General features: G+C 35.5%; 2 protein-coding genes across 2 annotated transcripts in view; one reads left to right on the forward strand and one right to left on the reverse strand.

Annotated features, from left to right (window-relative positions):
* LOC137241500 (serine-rich adhesin for platelets) overlaps positions 1-19385 on the forward strand; it is a 759406-nt gene that overhangs the window by 267779 nt on the left and 472242 nt on the right. The gene's annotated exons all lie outside the window — the stretch shown is intronic.
* Positions 1-19385, reverse strand: part of LOC137239647 (uncharacterized) — a 244279-nt gene that overhangs the window by 57999 nt on the left and 166895 nt on the right. The window contains exon 10 of the mRNA XM_067765190.1: positions 17145-17404. Coding sequence (XP_067621291.1) covers positions 17145-17404 — 260 coding nt within the window. The remainder of the gene's footprint in view (positions 1-17144; positions 17405-19385) is intronic.

Genomic DNA, 19385 nt, shown 5'->3' on the forward strand with positions numbered 1-19385 from the left:
AGGCGGACAAAAGGACGAACGAACGGATGGACATGGCTCAATCAATTTTTTTTTTCGATACTGATGATTTTGATATATGAAAGTCTATATCTATCTCGATTCCTTTATAAATGTACAACCAACCGTTATACAATCAAGTTATAACACTCTCTGTACAAGTACAGCTGGGTGTAAAACGGCGTGAGCACATACATATGTAGTACTGGTGAGGTTCGATGTGTAAAGACATAGCTGCAAGATAAGAAATCGATAACTTTTCGATAAATAGTTAAAAACTAATCCATAAAAAAATCGGTAGCATTTCAATAACACATCTATACGAATAGATCGTTTTTTTGATGACACATCATTTTTCAAAATATATCGATAATTTTTGGATGATAACATATCGACTAATGTTCGATAACATATACATAGAACTCTTTTCGATAACAAGTGTATAAATCGCTGATAGCAACTAGGTGAAACTGTGAAAGCAATTTGTTAACTTTTTGATATTAAAACAATTATTTTTTTATAACATATAAATAACTTTTTGATAAGAAATCGACGACTTTACAATAAGAAACCGATAACTTGTCTATAAAAAATTTCTTATCTGTGTAGTATGCATACTGATCTGTTTAAACTGTTTTACGTATTTGGTTTTAATGTTTGATATAGTAAGCTTTGTCTCAAATGATTAACAATGAAATCAATATATTTTCATTTACATTTCCCTTAATGTTTATATATATGTATGTATTTGTTTTACTTGTCTATTTTAATATTGTATATCCCAGCCAGCATTTGTTGAAATTTTTGATCATAAAATATTCAAATATCATACCCCAAAATGATTAAAAGCGTTCATATTTAAAGATATTTTCTATTCGAAAATTAATGTATCGTCTTGAGAAAAATGTACCATAAATGTGATTATTCTTCAATAATCATTTTTTATTCATGTTTCGAAACACTTTTTGTTCATATCTGAAATCATTGTAAAATTGGGCTTTAATTTTTTTAGAGTAATATTTGACTGCTTTTCACAGTCATTTTCTGATCATATTCGTGAATATATATCAATCGTTTTGGTTGAGATTTTTGAATCATTTTGAATACGATTATCATGATTTATTCTTCATATCTCATACAAAATAAGATACTACATAATACTTTTATTTCATCAGGGGAAGAAATCATGCGGAAGTGAGCTATTTGAACCAAAGGTAATTCGCAAATAAACTTGACTTATATACACCTGCGACTACAACATCCAACATCAGTTATGATCGTCAATATCTTTAAAAACGATAAGGTACGGGATGTTGAAGCCATATTCAGGTACATCAAGTGAGTTTCACTTACCAGGGGTTCAAATAGCTCACAAACTTTGTATTTTCCAACCATTATGTATTTTCTTGGAAGCCGAAGATGGAGAAATGATTGGGGACATCTTCGGTTACGAGCAGCATTTACCATATTGTAACGAATTTACTTGCAAATCCTCTTATTTGCAATCCTCTGCTAAGTTCGAATCACTAAACTGTTGAATAAATAACTCCAATTTATAATAAGGCAAAATGGCCTTTATTAAAGTACTTCACAATAACACTCAAACTGTGCAACGAATAGCTTGCTTAATAACCAAACTGATTGATAGCTCAAATGAAACTCTACTATTAAAAATAATACTGCTCTTGCTCGCTAGATAGCGTCTTAGTCGTAACTGCTTGACAACTCAAATCAAACTGAATTCCAGCGCCTCTACAATTGTCGCCTTTTATACTCTTTGATTTCAACCTTCGCATCTTCTAGGCGCTTCCAGGATCTACTAGTCTAGCAGCTCTCAAACTTCTCAGCTGTAACTACAATTTCACAATTTTATAGTTTTTCTCATTGCATACTTTCAGGAGTATCTCAGATATATGCATGTGTTTGTGCATTGACTCTCCGCTGCTCGTATACGTACATGGTACATATGTGTAGACACAATTATTGTTTCGTATATGTAGATACATAATGATTGATCTATGGATGTGAATTCACGTCACTGCTTAGCATCGGCTTAGAGATGGCAGCACTCCTTAGTTTTGCTAATATTCGTAACAATATCTTTTGTATAAATAAAAAAAATTTTATATATTTTTTTCTAACTTCATGATTGAAAAAATGTGTGCACGTGAAAAAATAAGATTTTCGTTGAAAGGTAAAATTTTAACAAGTATAAAATTTGTTGTTCAGTGAACAAAGATAGTCGGAAAAGATTCAGAAAACTGATCGAAAAATGGTTAAAAATGTTTGATCACCTAAAGTAAACACATTTGAATCAAATATGATTCCAAAATGTGATTGAAAAACTATATTCAGTTTTTGTTCATCGAAAGGCAAGCGTACTTGATTATTCTTTTTGTTGATTTTTATGAAATATTAAAATTCATTCATCAAAGGACTTCAAAATTGATTCCAAAAAGTGATCGAAAAATGATTTTCGGTTTTTGATCATCAAGAGTATTCATATTGATTATTTATTTTGTTCAATTGTATGATAACTCATTATTTAATCATAAAGAGTAATCAAATTGTACTGATATGTAGGGAAATTTAAAATTTAATCATCTAAATGCTGAGTGGGATGTTGAGTTGTTTTGAATGTATGAAGTTCCATTTTGTAAATTATTTTTATGTAAGAGGGCGTACACTTGTTTGACTTGTTGATTGTATTTGTAAGGGGAACAAGTTTACGTGACTCGTTGAAAAATATTGTGACGAGTATTGTTTTTGGATGTGAAAAATTGTATTTTGGAATGCAGAATAAAATAATTATTGAGCAGAGCGGACGTGTATTAGTTCGGCATCCTACATCTGGTCTAAATAAGAAGCGAAAAAAGTGAGTTTGCGACGAACGAAAATGTGGCATCAAGTAACGCATTGGAGCATTCTCACCTTGACAGCCACGTCTCCGTTGAAACATCTAAAAACGGAGCTGTCAAGAACTTCTTAGCTTTGGAAACCATCACATACAGAAAATCAATTTATGTATGCCTGAAAATCCAAGGTGAAATTACTATTGCTACAAGTACTATTTTGGACCTAGAAGGCGGCAAAAATAATTGCGTTCTATAAATATCTCGTCATATTTGTCCCGGAATCATTGACGGACACCATTTGTTATTCGAGGGAAAAACTATCCACAGCGAGATGTATGGTTCTTTTTGTGACATAAGCAGCTTTTGTACGGAGAAGGTTAATAATGAGAAGCAGGAGCTTTACACATAATTAGATACTTACATATGTACATAGTGCGAAGCATGAAAGCCCAAAAACTTCGCTGTTTACGTCGTATTATGCACTAAAAAGTTTTCCTTACGAAACTCGTATTTGGAAGCAGAGTATGGTAGTGGTTTCCAATGTACTTAAGATAGTGTCAACAACATAAATTGATTAAAGCGCTTATTAATGCAGATGTCGTACAAAATTTAAGCCATAACTATACATGCTAGGAAAACAAAACTATTACCAAGAAGGCATGTTTCACGAGACTCAAAATTAGTTAACAGAGTTTTTTCATTATTATTGTGTGTGAAAAAAAATTTCTTGGTGCTTCTTTCCCATAACATCAAAAGATCAAAGAAGTTAGCGCATATTTTCCTTTCTTGTATATCAAAACAAGTTGAACGTGTTCAAGGACATCAGCTTCAAAAAATTCCGCTGTAGGGTTGTTATGTGAACAAGAAAATTTATGACAATGTAATTGAAAGTATCACTGAAAGAGCGACCTTTGTCAAAGAGTAGTGCTACTTAGATGGCCTTTTGAAAGGGTGTTATGTACATTTGATTTTTGAATTACGTGAACATGAGCTACTGTGTTCTCGTAAAGTTTCAAGTGGAAACAGACAACGTGTAGAGAGTAACCACAACATAAGTAACTACTAAAAACGACTAATGTCTTGAAGTTTTTGAAAATCATGCTGATGATTGGCAAGACGCAAATTTGCATTGAAATGGGTAAGCAGAATGGCTTCAGGTGTCTTGGCTACTGACGATAGGAAAGATGTCGGGCGATAAGGATCTCCTATGCTTGCTGGTTTCCCAGGCTTTAATGGCGGAACCAACCTAGCCATTTACCATTTTTCGGGGATGACGAAGATGGACAGGGACAGGCTGAAGACATGTGATACATAATTATATCCATATTTGGCTAGTTCATTAAGCATCGGCATGGCTTAGCAGGAACGATGGCATCTTCAACCTCTTTGCCGGTGATGGTAATTGGGGACGTGCTGTATTTATTCTTGTGTGCGCGCTTGTTGGCCTGCCGTCTGACTTTGTCAACCGTAGAATGTATTTCATATTTTTGGGAAAAAGCGCTCGCGCATTTTTTCGCATTTGACAGCACTTTATTGCCAAAGGCTATGGAGATTTTGTCGGCAGAAAGGTTACAATTCTTTAAGTGCTCCTCCCATTTCGCACGTTTGTGCTCATCCACTAGCAATCTGATGCGTTTGTTTATATCTCTTATTTGGGGTTCGTCGGGATCGTGCTGTCTTCTCTCGCTAAAGTTGCGGCCTCCGCTGGAAAATGTGTTTTGTGAGTATAAGTTTTGTAATCATCCCACTTTAACTTCTTAAAATTGATGAAAGTGATGACATTGATAACAATTTGTGATCGGTAGGACCTATTGGATGGGGCGAAGCACTGCTACAGCAACATTTAATGTCTTGCTTCTTGTCGGTAAGAACCGATAACGACAAATTAAAGTTTTATCATCGGCTTATTATCGGTAGTGAATTATTTTCGTAAAGTTATCGGTTTGTTAGCAGCTTGTTATCGCAGAGTAATCGGCTTTTCGTTTCTTTCTTATCGGCTTGTAGTCGATTTTATAGCAAACCGATGAGTCGCCGTTAACGACTTGATAAGACCCCGATAGCAAATTGGTAAACTCCAATTTATAGTCAATATCTTTTCGATATCAAATCGATTGCTTCTTAATAATTTTTGATAACATTTCGATAAATATTTGATACATTCTCAATAAGTAATTGATAACTTTTCTATTGTAAGTTGATAATGTTTTGTCACAGAATCGAAAATTTGTCGATAACATTTTGTTAACATATCGATAACGTCCCAATAAATAATCTATAATAAATTGAAAAATTTTCGGTTCTAAGCCGATAACTCGTTCTTAAAAAATTAATAAATCATTAATAACCTCTGTTATCGCTAGGAAATATATAGCACTGTGACAACAAATCGATAGCTCGCTTATAACTCTTCGTTAACACACCTATCACAAACCGATAACTCATTGATAAAAAGCAGCCCGATTTTGATTGCGGTTTCGGGACACGTTCAAAGTTCGGTTCTAGTTCCAGTCCAATCCGGTTCCTGTTTCGGTTCCGGCTTAAATTCCATTCCTTACTTTTCCCTTCCTTTCCTTTCGTTTCCTTTCCTTTCCTTACCTTTCCTTTCCTTTCCGTTCCTTTGCTTTCCTTTCCTTTCTTTTCCTGTCTTTCATTTCCTTTCCTTTCTTTTTATTTCCTTTCCTTTTATTTCCTTTCCTTTCTTTTTCTTTCATATCTTTACCTTACCATATCTCACATTGCTCCCACATTCCTCTACACGCTTCATTTACCATTACTCATTCACAAGTATGCAACATATTCTCAATTTTTCCTATTCAAGCTGTCTCTGCTTTACTTTTGTAATTCTTTGTTGTCAAATGCCACTTAGAAACGTCAGGCATGCAGTTTGATAATTCACCAAAGTCGCTTAAAGGAATGTGGAACAAAAAGCATGAATAAAATGGCAAATATGGCAGAAATAAATGGTTAAAGTTGAGCGTCAGGCTATCTAAGAAAACTATGCAGCTTTTCTTTCTCTTCGGCTGCTGGCAATTGGTATGCACGCAGCTCTAGATATGTTAATTCTCAATGTATGAAAATCTGCATTTTATATGCAACAAAGCATTTGTAGAACTTAACATATGTATGTATATTTATACACGTAGACGTATGTATAATATAAGCTCATATTCACGAAAATAAAATTGAAGAGCAGGGGTTGCGTGGTGCGTTCTTACGAAGAGTAACGCCTCCATCGAAGCGCACAGGAAGCGGAATTTCAAATGCTGAATTATAGAAATAATAAAATGTGTTATATTTCAACGCCTATAGCAATTTAAAAGTAATCAAGATAAGAAAATACTTTGTAATGAGGGTATTGCAATACTCTAGGGTGCGTCATATATGCCTCCGACAATGAGCCTAGTCTAATTTTTTTAGGTGTAAACAACTTTGCTCACGATAAGGGGGCATTCAGAATGAAGTCTTTTAAAGTGGCATGCTTGGCGTAGTGTGTGGTGTAGGATTGGTATTCTGTATGTGGGAGCCGAGAATGTAAGCATAACTGCCTTGCAGGAAATTACTGACAAATTGTGAAAATCAGACCAAAATATTTCTACTACCAAAAATTATTTGTAAAAAGAAAACAAAAAAACAAAAAGAAATATATGAAATCTTAGAAAATTTTTTAACGTTCATATTATTTTTGAAACAAAAAAAAAAAATATTGTTATTAATATGTTATCGATTTAGCATCGAAAAATCACTGGCCATTTATACAAAAAGTCATAGAGAGGTTATTTAAAATTGTCGATTTTAATCGAACAATAATCGATTTATTTTATTATCGATTTGTAAACGAAAATTTAACGATTTTTTTTTTCTAAAAGTCGTAAATTGACTATGGAAAAGTTATCAATTTGTTGTCAAAAATTTATCGATTTTTTATATGTGTGTTAGCAATTTGTACATGATCGACCAAGCAGGAAAGACGTGGGTTCAAGCGCGGGGCTGTAAAGTGTCGAATATTATGTGTAGGTCTTACAACCTTAGAGTTGCTTCTATCATTAAAAATAGAGGACTGTAGACTCATGACGGGTATTCTGACTGAACACTGCCTTCTGGCGTCACATGTCTTTAAAGTAGGCTTGGTCAGTGATAGCAGATGTAGGAAGTTCGGACTCGAGGAAAAAACGATCGAGCACGTTCTGTGCTCGTGCCCTGCACTTGCCAGGCTAAGACTTCAGCTATTAGGAGAGATACAGCTGTTTTTTTTTCTAAAAGTTATGGATTTTTTTTTAATTCGTATGTTTGCAATCGAAAATTTATCGATTTTTTTATAAAAATTTAGCGATTTTTTTTGTGTGTTACCAATATGTTATCGGATTTTTGCTTTTATTTATTAACAAAAAGTTATCGAATATTTATCGCAAGTTTTCGATTTTTTATCGGCGTTTTACCATATTGTATATATATCAATGGTCATTGGGGTTTGACACTAGGCACTGTCCCATGGGTATCCATGCGGTACGTCTCAATATACTGGAAACTCCATCCTGCTGCAGCTGTATGGAGGATGATGAGGTGGAATCACCAACTCACTTTATGCTTGATTGCCCAACTTTTGCCAGAACTTGGCGGAAGTACTTCGGTCGCGACTCACTTGGATCTCCCGAGGATTTATCCAAAGTTGAGATCGGTATCGTTCGGAGCTTTATCATTGCTATCCATCGATTTTTTAAGTAGCTAGATCTAAGTCACCGTTATTTTTGGTGTATGTGGTATCACAACGGACCTTCGCGTTGTCCAAGTGAGCTGTCCTTATCAGGGCTGCTACCACCTAACCTAACCTAACCTTCCATATTGTTATCGGCGTGCTATCGGTTCGTTAACAACGACTCTTCGGGTTGTTTTGAAAACGATACTGATAAAAATTTAATATAAAATCGATAAAACTTCTGTACTCCTTCAATAACATTCCGAAGAAGTTGGTTACTTTGTGGTAAATTATCCCCCGTACCGAGCTCGCATTCTTGAGGTATCATATTATAATTTGAGAAGATTTCAAGCGAGTCTTTCATAAACAAGTCGAACCCTAATACGCATGTGCGGAGGATTGTCCAGCATGTGTACAAATATACAATAGTGTCGAGATATATGCCTATAATCAAGATTTGTGCCAATTTAATGTAAAAAGTTAGATACAGAGAGAAAGTTAAATTGGTTGAATAAATTGATAGTAAAAAGGTCATGAATACGAAGCGGCTGATTGCTTTGATTATTGTTGTATGATAGGAATATAGATTTGTGTCATTGTTGTGAATAAAAAAAGAAAGAAAATTTAAGAAATTTCAATTGCAATGACCGCCAAGAGTCTACTATTTTCTACTGATCCAAAAACATGGTACCATCATATGAATCGAAATATTTGCGAAAAGAAGTCTTTGTGATTTTTGACATCGAGTATCTCTTTGCAAATGATGAGTCGGTGAGCGTTAACTGGCGCCAATTGGTCGTATCAAGGGAATTTAAATTGTTTTTCACCTGATCCTTCCAGCGGAGTTGGACACGAAACAGTCCGAAAAATAATTCTGGAATATTACCGAAATTAGAGCAAAATTTAGAAATAGCCCGGGAATAAACCTGCATGATTCATGGGAAGCATTTACTCATTTTGTTTTTTAATACTCCGCTTAAAGTTTTTTTCCGAACCGATCTCCTAAGGATCTTGAAAGAGTTCCAAAAACATGCTTTGGATGACACAGCGAAAGTTCAAAAATATACCTTAGCTTTTCTTCTGGTACAATTTTCGAACAGTCTCGAAACTGCTTCGATAGCATTCCAAAACAGTGCGAAGTAGTCCTGAAATATTCTTGAAAACAATCGCGAAACTGTGCGGAGATATTCCTGTAATAGCTCGAAGTGGTCTTGGCAATGTTATTAAAAAACAACCAAAAGCCGAACCGAAATAATGTCGAAAAGATATACATCACAATTCCTAAACGGTCCCGAAATAATCTTTAGCAGTTTTCAAACAGCCCTGGAAAAGTCTCTAAAGCAATCCTGAAAACAATCACTAAAACAGTCCCTAAATAGTTGTCAAGTAATGAAAAATTAGTACCCAAACGAATTCAAATACAATACTGATACGGCCGTGAAATAATCATGAAGCAATCTATCCTGAAAGCAAATAGTCCTGAAATTATTCGGAACAGAGTGCCGAACTGGCCCAAATATTTTCGAATCCATCCCGTGTTCTTTGCTTTTCCAGATTGGTCAGATATTATTGTTCGGAGGTAAGTGGATTCCGACGGCGAGAAGGAGGGATGGAAGCGCATCAGGTTCCAAAATTTCTTTGACCTTTATCTGTGTGTATGTATACACTAAATATAATTGGTCTAGGGCAAACGGGTGTAGGGTTTTCACAATTTATTAAGACCGTTGAGGGTTTTGGGATATGTTCGTGGGAGAGGCTGCACCACCATCATTGTTGCTCAGATACCACATGTTGTTGGTAAAGGACAAATAGAGGTAAAGTTAAAACAATTTGAAGATACTATTCTAGAGAGGATATAGGCGGGAGTATCCCAAAATTGTTATACATGCCTACAGCCCATAGACTTAATCGCACTGAATGTACTTAACGTTATAACACCTAAAAAAAAAGATTAATAATAAAAGAGTGAAGGACTCCATTCCTTCTCATTGCAAAAAAATAGCCTGTAGATCTTTTTGAACTTCTTACTACCTGCGTGCAAACTTTCTAACAAACAGACTACCAAAGCGTTCCACAAAACTCTGTTGAGTTTCCAATACTCTCGTACTCTTTAGCTAACACTTATTCTCTAAAGCTAAATTGCAGAGCTTTTAATATATCATTAAGGCTTTATTAAATTCGTATATGCCTAGCAATGGAATCAATAGATGTGCTATTTTTGTACGTACATATGTGGGACCTAAAAGAAGTTTGCATATTGGAAATACTTAAACTCATTTCTCCATCCCCTCCCATGTATCGGCTACTGTATATCACGTGTTCTAATTCCATTACTTACGGGGCTCACAGTGAGGTAGAGACTTGAAACTTTGAGCAAAGCTAAGAGTTCTTTCAAAATGGAATATTAAAAAAAAAAATTATACTGTATTAGGCAAAGGTCGGAATATTTAGAGATCTTAAGAAAATCTTCAAGCAGCTTGTGCAAACTTGCGATCGAATTTTAAGTAATTTGTTGTTGAGATAGGAGCTTCTACCCTTATGCTTAAACCAGGACACCGTGAAACGTGAGATTCGGAGTTTCGGCATGGCTTTTTATACAACTTCCCGATGAGCTAGAGGCTTGATATTCAAATAGTGCTACCAAAATTTGTTTGACGACTAAACGGCAAAATCCAAATTAAGTACCAGGACTTACATAATAAAATAACTGCGTCCTCTTAGAAAATACTTGAGATTTTCTTGAACGAAGCTTGATGGATGCCTCAAGATCTGGAAACTCATCCGGCTCTTTTAGCTGGAGCCTTTACCTCTTCTATTGCTAACATTACCTAATTTGTAAGCATGTAATGCCAGAAGGAATTGTTTATCTGGCATGCCAATCGTCAGCCTTAAGTTTTCTCACTTAAGAGATATGAGCAACTTTGTGGTCTAACGTCGCAGGATTTGCACATGAGCATGGAAAATTTTGCAGCACCGCGCTTCTGTACACCCTTTTCCTGCTTACTGGCTCATATGCAACTCTGGTCTTCTTTTGATTTCTCCCAAACGGATTGGGATGGCTACTGTCTATCCATCGAGCGGTGTACCCTTATTTGCCAACTCATCGGCCTTTTTGTTACCATCTATCACTTTGTGATGTGGTCCTATATATATATTGACGCGACCGCAGCTTAAGCACCATCGGTATGCACGTGTTTAATATGCTCTGCTATTTTCGTACCCTTTCGCAAATCCCCCGGCTGTATTCTGACCCAAAAGATCACTTTCGAAGTTCACACACGAAACTATGCAGTCCGTTCGCCATATGTTAGACGGCGCTATACTATTATGGCCATATGATCTGCATTCAAACTGCCTCGAGGCATTAAGCTTTGCTGCAGTTAAAAAAATAAATGTAAGGCGCGATAACCTCCGAAGAGATCTAGGGCCGAGCTTCTCTTCCAATTTGCGTCGTGCTCCTCTTGATTTTCCCTACTAATTGGCAGGACGGGACCTACATGTTTTATGCCGACTTCGAATGGCATCTGCAAGGCAGATGAGTTTTCACTGAGAGCTTTTCATGGCAGAAATACACCCGGAGCGCTTGCCAAACACTGCCGAGGGGCCAACCCGCTTAGACAAAATTTCTTCTAATTGAAAAACCTTATTTCTAAAACTTTGATTTTGCTTTGTCCGGGGTGTGAACCCAGGGCATACGGTGTGGTAGGCGGAGCACGCTACCATCACACCACGGTGGCCGCCAATGCTGCAGTTGCTAGAACTATATTTTGGGCCATCAAGCCTGCAAGGTGGATGTGCAGAATGGCATACAATGCTGCTGTCGGGGTAGTTTTTAGGGCTCCCTTTATGCTAATTATTAATTATCTACATCAATATTATGCTATTCCTAGAAACCTAGAGGTTTGAGACTTTAAACGAAAATTCAGAAACCCAAAACAAAACGCAAAAATTTCCGCTAAGGGCACATCAATCGGGACTTTTAAAAGATCACAGGGTACGGGCAGAAAATTGCGGTCAATTTATAGGAGACTTGCCAATGCGCTACAAAATTTGAATTATGCACACATGCATATAACAAATATGGCCTGCCGCTCCCTGAAATTTCATAAAGACGGTATATAACCAGAACCATATTTCGCTGGCCTAGGAGCTACGATTCACGGCGTACTCCAAAAACTTAAAGAAACTTTCGGTGAACTAGAAATAGTGATGAAATCAATGTTGTCCTTGAAAAACTTGGCTTTGGGCTGATGGAACCACCACAGGTACCACCACTAAAACACTCACTATGGAACTTTTGTAACTCCCCCTTTAGATATATAAATCCATAGAGATTTTTTTAAGTGGTCGCTTCCATTAATTTTCTTTTTCTCTACATTCGTTCATGCTCAGCTGCATCATTAATTAAACATACGTGGGCAACAGTTGAGATTTGTCTTGGATTAATTCATCATATTTTCTTGTATGTATTTTCATCTCATTACTGTCTGCCAGGGAACGCATATGTGTAAGCCTAATTAAATATGTGTAAAAAAAGGGCGAAAATTATGCCAAAAAAGTAAATGAATTTGCTGAGATCATCATTTCACATCTTTTAGCTTACTCACTCACGTTCAATTAATTATATATTTTTTTCAAGACATTTCGGCCTTGAGTGGTTTGTTTTTGTTTTCCGTTTAATACTAATGATTTTTCTTACCCTTTTTAGCTATCTTGCTTCTTTATAATACACAGTTTTTTTTTAATATTCCTAATGTTCGCTTCGCAGTTATCATCCATCTATTGGGTAGACTTAAATCTTATTCTATGTTTAATATATTGAAACTCTATTGCACATAGTTATTTAGCTTAATTTATATGCGCCTACCAACCAGAATATCAAGGATATTTAATTCCACTTAATTGATTAGCCTACATTTAGAGGACTGTAAACGCTGTTAATGCCGAAATTTTGTAGAGTATTATTTATTATTATTTTTTTTTCTATTATATTGGACGAGCAAGATTCTTTAAAAAGGTTAGAAAGCATTTCAGCGATGTATGTATGCAGGTGCGATGGGGGAAGTGAACTTCTAAAAGGAAGCGCGAAAAAAGAGATTCCTTAAGCGAAAAAGATAAATTCATTCAAACTAGTAGAATGTATAGCAAGCAAAAATTTATTAGCAATTAAAGTATGACTGACTTCGTAAATGCATATTGCAATGCAGTATGATAAAGCATAATGTTCGTTTTCAACACAGCTTTGTTTATTGATGATGCAGTGTGTTCATTTTTGCATGGCAACCCTTTTTCATGCGCAGGGGTTGTAATTTTTGTGAATGATAAATTTTATTCATTTACTAGCAGACACGGCAGACGTTGTTCTGCCCTAAACTTGGTCTATCTGCATACGTTTTAACAAGCTTATTCCGTCTAAATCTGCCCTCGCCCCCCTACTTTTTCCTAATCTATGTATTCACACCTCCCTCCGTATTTTTCGCTTCATCTATCTCCATCTTCCTCTCATTCTATCTCTTTCTCAGTCTCCTTCTCTCTTTTCTCCTCTCTCATTCTTCTTCATATCTTATTGCCAGTCCCAGAGGGTGGTATGTATTTTGTTCCAGTCTCATTCGGAGTCTTAGTCCCAGTCCCACTCCGAGTCTCAGTCTCAGTCTCAGTCCCAGTCCTAGTCCTAATCTCAGAACCAGTACCGTGCGTTTGATAGGCATATTTTATAAACGAATTTTACGACTGCCCCTCTTCACATTTTGTGTGAAATCTCCGAAATAATTTGAGATATTGAAATAGATCTCACATCACAATGTAGTACTCATTTCTACCTTTTGTTTGACACCCATGTTGGAAAAACTAATTTTGGGTCACATTTGGGTCTATAACTCTGGAACCGGATAAGATATCCTGATGAAAGATGTCTTAAATTTGTGTGTGGTTAATGGTAAAAAAACAACATTTTTGGTCACCCTGGGTCCACATTTTGGGCAATAACTCGGGAGCTGGGTGAGATATCCAAATGAACGTATCCAAGTGAACGTTATCTTAAGTTTTAAGTTAGACGTCATGTGATAGAATGCTGAAGTTTCATGCAATTCTAACCAGTAGTTTTTACGTGATGCCCGGACAATCATACAGACAGACAGACAGACAAAAATTCTAAAAATTGTTGATTTTGGTACCGTTGGTCCAATAACGACCTCTCCTCTCAGTTTTTCTTGAATATCTTCAATGTACAGACATCAACCTGTTACAATTTTATTATATGTAGAGATTTGTGATACAAAACATTTTTGTTTTGCATAGGTTGCGTAATGAATCGCAGCTTATGCTTTGCAATATGCATTTACGAATTCAGCCTATTTTGTTTTATAGTAGATGAAGTGAAGTTGTAAAAAAATTGTAATGGTAATGGTAGTTGTTATGGTTATTATAATGGTAATGGTAATTGTAATTGTTATTGAAATTGTAATAGTAATGTTAATTGTAATGGTAATGGTAATTGTGATGGTCTCGGCTAAAGTATTTGTAACGATAATGGCAATGGTATTGGTAATGAAAATGCTAATGGTTAATGTAATGGTAATGCCAATAATAATTGTAGTGATAATAATAACTATGTAGGCAATGGTTATAGCTACGGTAAAATGTATGGTAATGGTAACGGTGATGTTGACGGTAAAAGTAGTCGTAATGATAATTTTGTTGGTATTGGTACCGCTACTGGTAATAGAAAGTCAAAGAAGGAACTGAGCAAAGCAGATTCTGATTCTTCGAATTGAAATAAGATAATAATCGTTTACAAAACGTTAAATTTTAAAGCCGCGGTTCTTAAAATATCCGAAAGGCTTGTTACCAAAATGCGATTGGAATTAAAAATTAAGTAAACAAAAAAACTAAAAACAGTTGCAAAATAGTGCATTTCCATAGAACCAAGATTGGGATCTGAAAAAAAAAAAATTTTATGTTTCTTAAAATAGCAGAGCTCAATGGAATCGAGACCAAAAATGGATGTAATTGGACGAATGGTCTCAAAAAAAGGTTCAATTAAAGAAAAAGTTGAGCTCAATGAACGCGAGACCGGGATCACAAATAAATGCTTCCATATCAAATGAATCTAGGTTAGGTTAGTTTAGGTTAGGTTAGGTGGTAGTTGCCCTGATAAGGACAGCTCACTTGGAAAACACGCAGGTCCTTTGTGATACCACCTACACCAAAAATAACGGTGACTTAGATCTAGCTACTTAGAGAATCGTTGGGTAGCAACGATAAAGCTCCGAATGATACCGATCTCTACTTTGGATAAATCCTCGGGAGATCCAAGTGAGTCGCGACCGAAGCACTTTTCGCCTAGTTCTGGCAAAAGCTGGGCAATCAAAAAGTATCAAAAGTATCCAAAAGAGCCATAAACTCGAGACTTAAAGACTTTAAAATAGGTTTCAAGTGAACTGAATCCAGTAGTCCATGTGGAAACACACTTTGATTTTTAAGGAGGCTTTTATTTGTATGAAGGAATCGAAAACTAGATAAAATTTAAAAGTAATATTCTAGACGGAAGAACCGAAAAGCTCCTTATTGAAAATTCAAAAAATCGGTAAATAGTATCATCACATAAAAAAGGCGGATCTTAAAATGCTTCACATGTATTCCTATGATTTTTGACGTGCTAAATCCGAAGCTTCGACCAAAATTGGCAGTAGGGGTCGTGGTTCGGTTCAAACCTTAAAAATCGGACAGACGATTGATCGTTTTTAACTTAAGGGAGTTCTGGGCGGCCACCGTGGTGTGATGATAGCGTGCTTCGCCTGCCACACCGTATGCCCTGGGTTCACACCCCGGGCAAAGCAACATCAAAAATTTTAGAAATAAGGTTTTTCAATTGGTCGCCCCTCGGCAGTGTTTGGCAAACGCTCCGGGTGTATTTCTGCCATGAAGAGCTCTCAGTGAAAACTCATCTGCCTTGCAGGTGCCGTTCGGAGTCGGCATAAAACATGTAGGTCCCGTCCGGCCCATTTATAGGGAAAATCAAGAGGAGCACGGCGCAAATTGGAAGAGAAGCTCGGCCTTAGATCTGTTCGGAGCTTATCGCGCCTTACACTTATTTATTTTTTTAGTTATGGGAATCGCAACACCAATTCTGATACCCCGTTCGGTATCTAGGCTCCATTTTCATACGGCTGAGTTCTCAGGCGTCGTATTTCCTCAAAATGCTTGCGGAGATGACTTCTTCAATCCTTGAGACCTTTTCAATCAATTGTCTGTTGGGATGCCCAGTTTTTTGGATATTCAGCAGAAACTGTTTCTTCAGCATTGCATTTTTCTACCTTATGGGGAGTCCTCACCCCTCACTCTGTTCATGGTATACTGGGGATATAAGTAGACATAGTGTGATCTTGTTCAAACTTGTAATAAAATTTTGTCTAAGAAAACCCTTATTAAAATATTCCTGACAAGAATTCTATTAGCAGTCTAAATATTTAAGAGACGTGGAAAACTATTTAATTCTTAACACTGAGATAACTAATTCCTTTGCTTTAGACTGAGTCGATTTGTGTGAGAAAAATGTTTTTCAAAAATGCTTCTCTTGAAATTTACACCAGATATCACATTCTGAAATAAAATTTAATCTTATATATTAGCTGAATGTACACCTTACTCTGAGAATACAAAACCACTTAAAGGTTATAACACTCGTAAATAAGTATTTTACGCTGAATCCCACCCTTTTATGCTGAATCCCACCCTAAAGTGATATTGAATTATGCATGCATGGTGTTAGCAAATTTGGCGCCTATAAGTAGACTACGTGATTTGAAGCGGTACATTTTTGGCTTTTTGATACAGCCTAAAATGAAAGAATAGAAGCACATCAATAAAATCATTGTATGGCTAGAATTTATGAGCTGCAGAAACGTATATCATATACGTATACATATAAAAATATAAATATATATAAATATGTTAACATAAATACACAACTTAAGAGCAAGTCAAGTATTATTATAAAACAATCGATGTAGTGAGTCGCAGTAATGATTCGCAACACAAAAACGTATGACTCATTACTAAATTCCACAGTTTAAGGATGAAGCACTGAACTTTATTAAAGGAACATGAGTTGTTAAAATATGTCTGAAGGTCTCTTTTGAAAAGTGAAAATATTTGTGTTAGATGGAATAGAATACGTTAAGGTTAGAATAAAATTTCGTGGTTTAAATAACATCAAATGCTGCTGTGGGAGACAAGAATAAATGGAAAATTTATAAATAAGTTTACCTGTTTTTTTCACTATTTTTCTAGGCTTTGGTGAATGCTAAAAATAAAGAGTTGACGGAAAAAATGTAAAGGCTTTGTCTGGTATTTGTGTAAAAAATTTGATTCTAAACCCCAGAATTTGTAAAACAAAATAGAAACCTTTTCCAAATCTCCTTTTATTCCGTTCAAAAGGTTATAGGTTTGAAAATCCTAATTTCAAGAAAAAATCTTGCATACTTTCAGGAGTCGATTTATTTTCCGCGCTACTTTTTGTATACATTTGATGTCAAACCCCCAGAAAACTGTTTGATTAAAAATTATGTCCCCTCTCGTCATTTTCTCAGTCGACTTACCTTTTCAAATCTGGACTAGCCGTATACGGCGCTGACACTTCTTTGATTTTTAGCACAATAATAGCTGTTGTAAATATGCATATAATATTTACTACCGTTAATAGTGAGGATATGATGCCGTTGATTAAAAATTCTGTTGGTAAATAATCAGTGTAGAAAAATGGATACGCTGAAGTAACATTCATTGGCTCATCTTTCAAATGCGGTAGGCGTATGCCTGGATGCGCTAGCCAAACGCAGGCCAAGGCCCAGAAGAGACCCTGAAAATTAAGATGGAAACTTGTTTAAGAACTTGAATTTATTCAAAAGTTATATACAGCGGAACCTCTTTGGGTGCAAATTCACCGTCGGTCAACTTATGTGCGCCCAAAAGGGAAACGTGACTACTACTATCAATTGGTACCGAATATACTTCTGGTAACTCTGGTATTTATGTGCAGTCCTTAGGACCCCACAAGTTCAACTCAGCCCAATGTCAATCAATCGGGAAAACTTATTTTGGATTTACATAAAAGCGATACTAAGTAGAGGCAGACTAGGACACTTTCCAAACTTTAGTAAATATTTTTCTTCCGCACATTTTTTTTTTTTTTTTTACTTTGCCAACACATAAGTCCGAAACCAGTACGAACTCATTTGAAGTATACATTGATATTTACTCTTTCGCTTTGGCTACTTACGAGGAATTTGAGTCAGGCCAATCTGTATATTTCATACAGTTTTTAGGAACACTTTTTTTATTTATTACTATTGGGCCCCACATAACTCAAGTGAGATAAGGGTGGCTAGATTCTTCACAGATATATCTATGAAAAATTTCGTTCCTTCTTGATAAAAGTTCATAATTTCACTTTTAAACCTACAGTGATCACTAAAGCTGTTCCAGAAGATGACCAGTGGCGACATTTTGATGCAGTTTCGTGTCAAAGAAGTTGTTCATTTAATCATAGTTATTGCTATAACTTTTAGAGAATCTTCAAAGGCAGAATAACTTAGGGAAGGGTAGCAAAAGTTTCAATTTTCTGTTGGTCTAAGTTAAGTAACACATCATTTACTGTGGCACCGGCAGTCGTATTATTAGGCAGTTTATGTTCTATCTTCTTATTAAAAACATAGTAGCTGTATAGTAAGTGCTCTCATAGTTCCGAAACTATGAAACAAAAATTGCATACTTTAAGGCGCATCTGACATTTAAGTGCGGATTTATAGTAATTCATTTGAGCGATTTATGGTGTACACCTAAAAGGCATACTACTAAAAGCAAGGACATTTTTTCGGTTATGTTAAAAGAAAGATAAATAAATGTAGCATAAGTTTAGGCGTGCTTACTCTTTTTTATTAAGTTTTGTAGTCACGATTTAGGGATAGTACAATTAGAACTTAAATTCCTATTTTGTAATTGGTTATTGATTTTTTACTCAACATGCCTTGAATAACAATTTAGCACATTTTAGATATTTCCCTTTCTAATTCATATTCCACTTTCCTTTTTGTGCGCTAGACACTTTGTTTAAGCTTTTCGACAAACTCTATTCTTAAACTCGCTAAAGTCTCTTATATGATTGCATACCTACTCATCTATGCCTACGCACTTATTTGCATATTTGATTGAAAGCTTATACTATTTTCACACACTCGGCTTATTGAATAATAAAGGCAGTTTTCTACATTAAGGCGCTTATTGAGCTCAATCTTCCCTACAAAATTCGAATCTATAATTATTTCTTTAGTGACTAATCGAATGCCTAATGAAATCAAAAGTCCAATGCAACTCTGTTGGCCGCGTTCCGTTTCTTAGTTTTTGGTGTGTTCAGTGCTTAAAAATGTCATTTGTCAAAGTAAATGTCATTGTCTGTCATACAGCATTGTCATTTTGGTCGCTTGACATTTCATTCTTCATACTAATCGAGCAACTAGTTCTGTGTGAAAGCAAAAAATTTACGATTTCATTAGAAGGTGAAATGAGATCATTAAGTTTCTGTATGAAAACAATATTATGCAAATATTCAAGTCAGGTAAGTTTATTTATTTTCATATGCAAGGACTCTGATTTGTCTGTGATAAAAATTTAAATAAGCGAATACGCTTATAAATTTTCCACTCATCATATTTGCCAAATGATTTATGTATGTGCTTTTTGACCACTTTTCTTACCAAAATTTTGGCTTTAAGATTTTTGTGCATTACTTAAAATACAATAAGTTAAGAGCATGAAAAGCCACATGAAATAGCGACTAATTT

Source organism: Eurosta solidaginis, chromosome 2, assembly GCF_040869045.1.
Source record: "Eurosta solidaginis isolate ZX-2024a chromosome 2, ASM4086904v1, whole genome shotgun sequence".
NCBI lineage: Eukaryota > Metazoa > Arthropoda > Insecta > Diptera > Tephritidae > Eurosta > Eurosta solidaginis.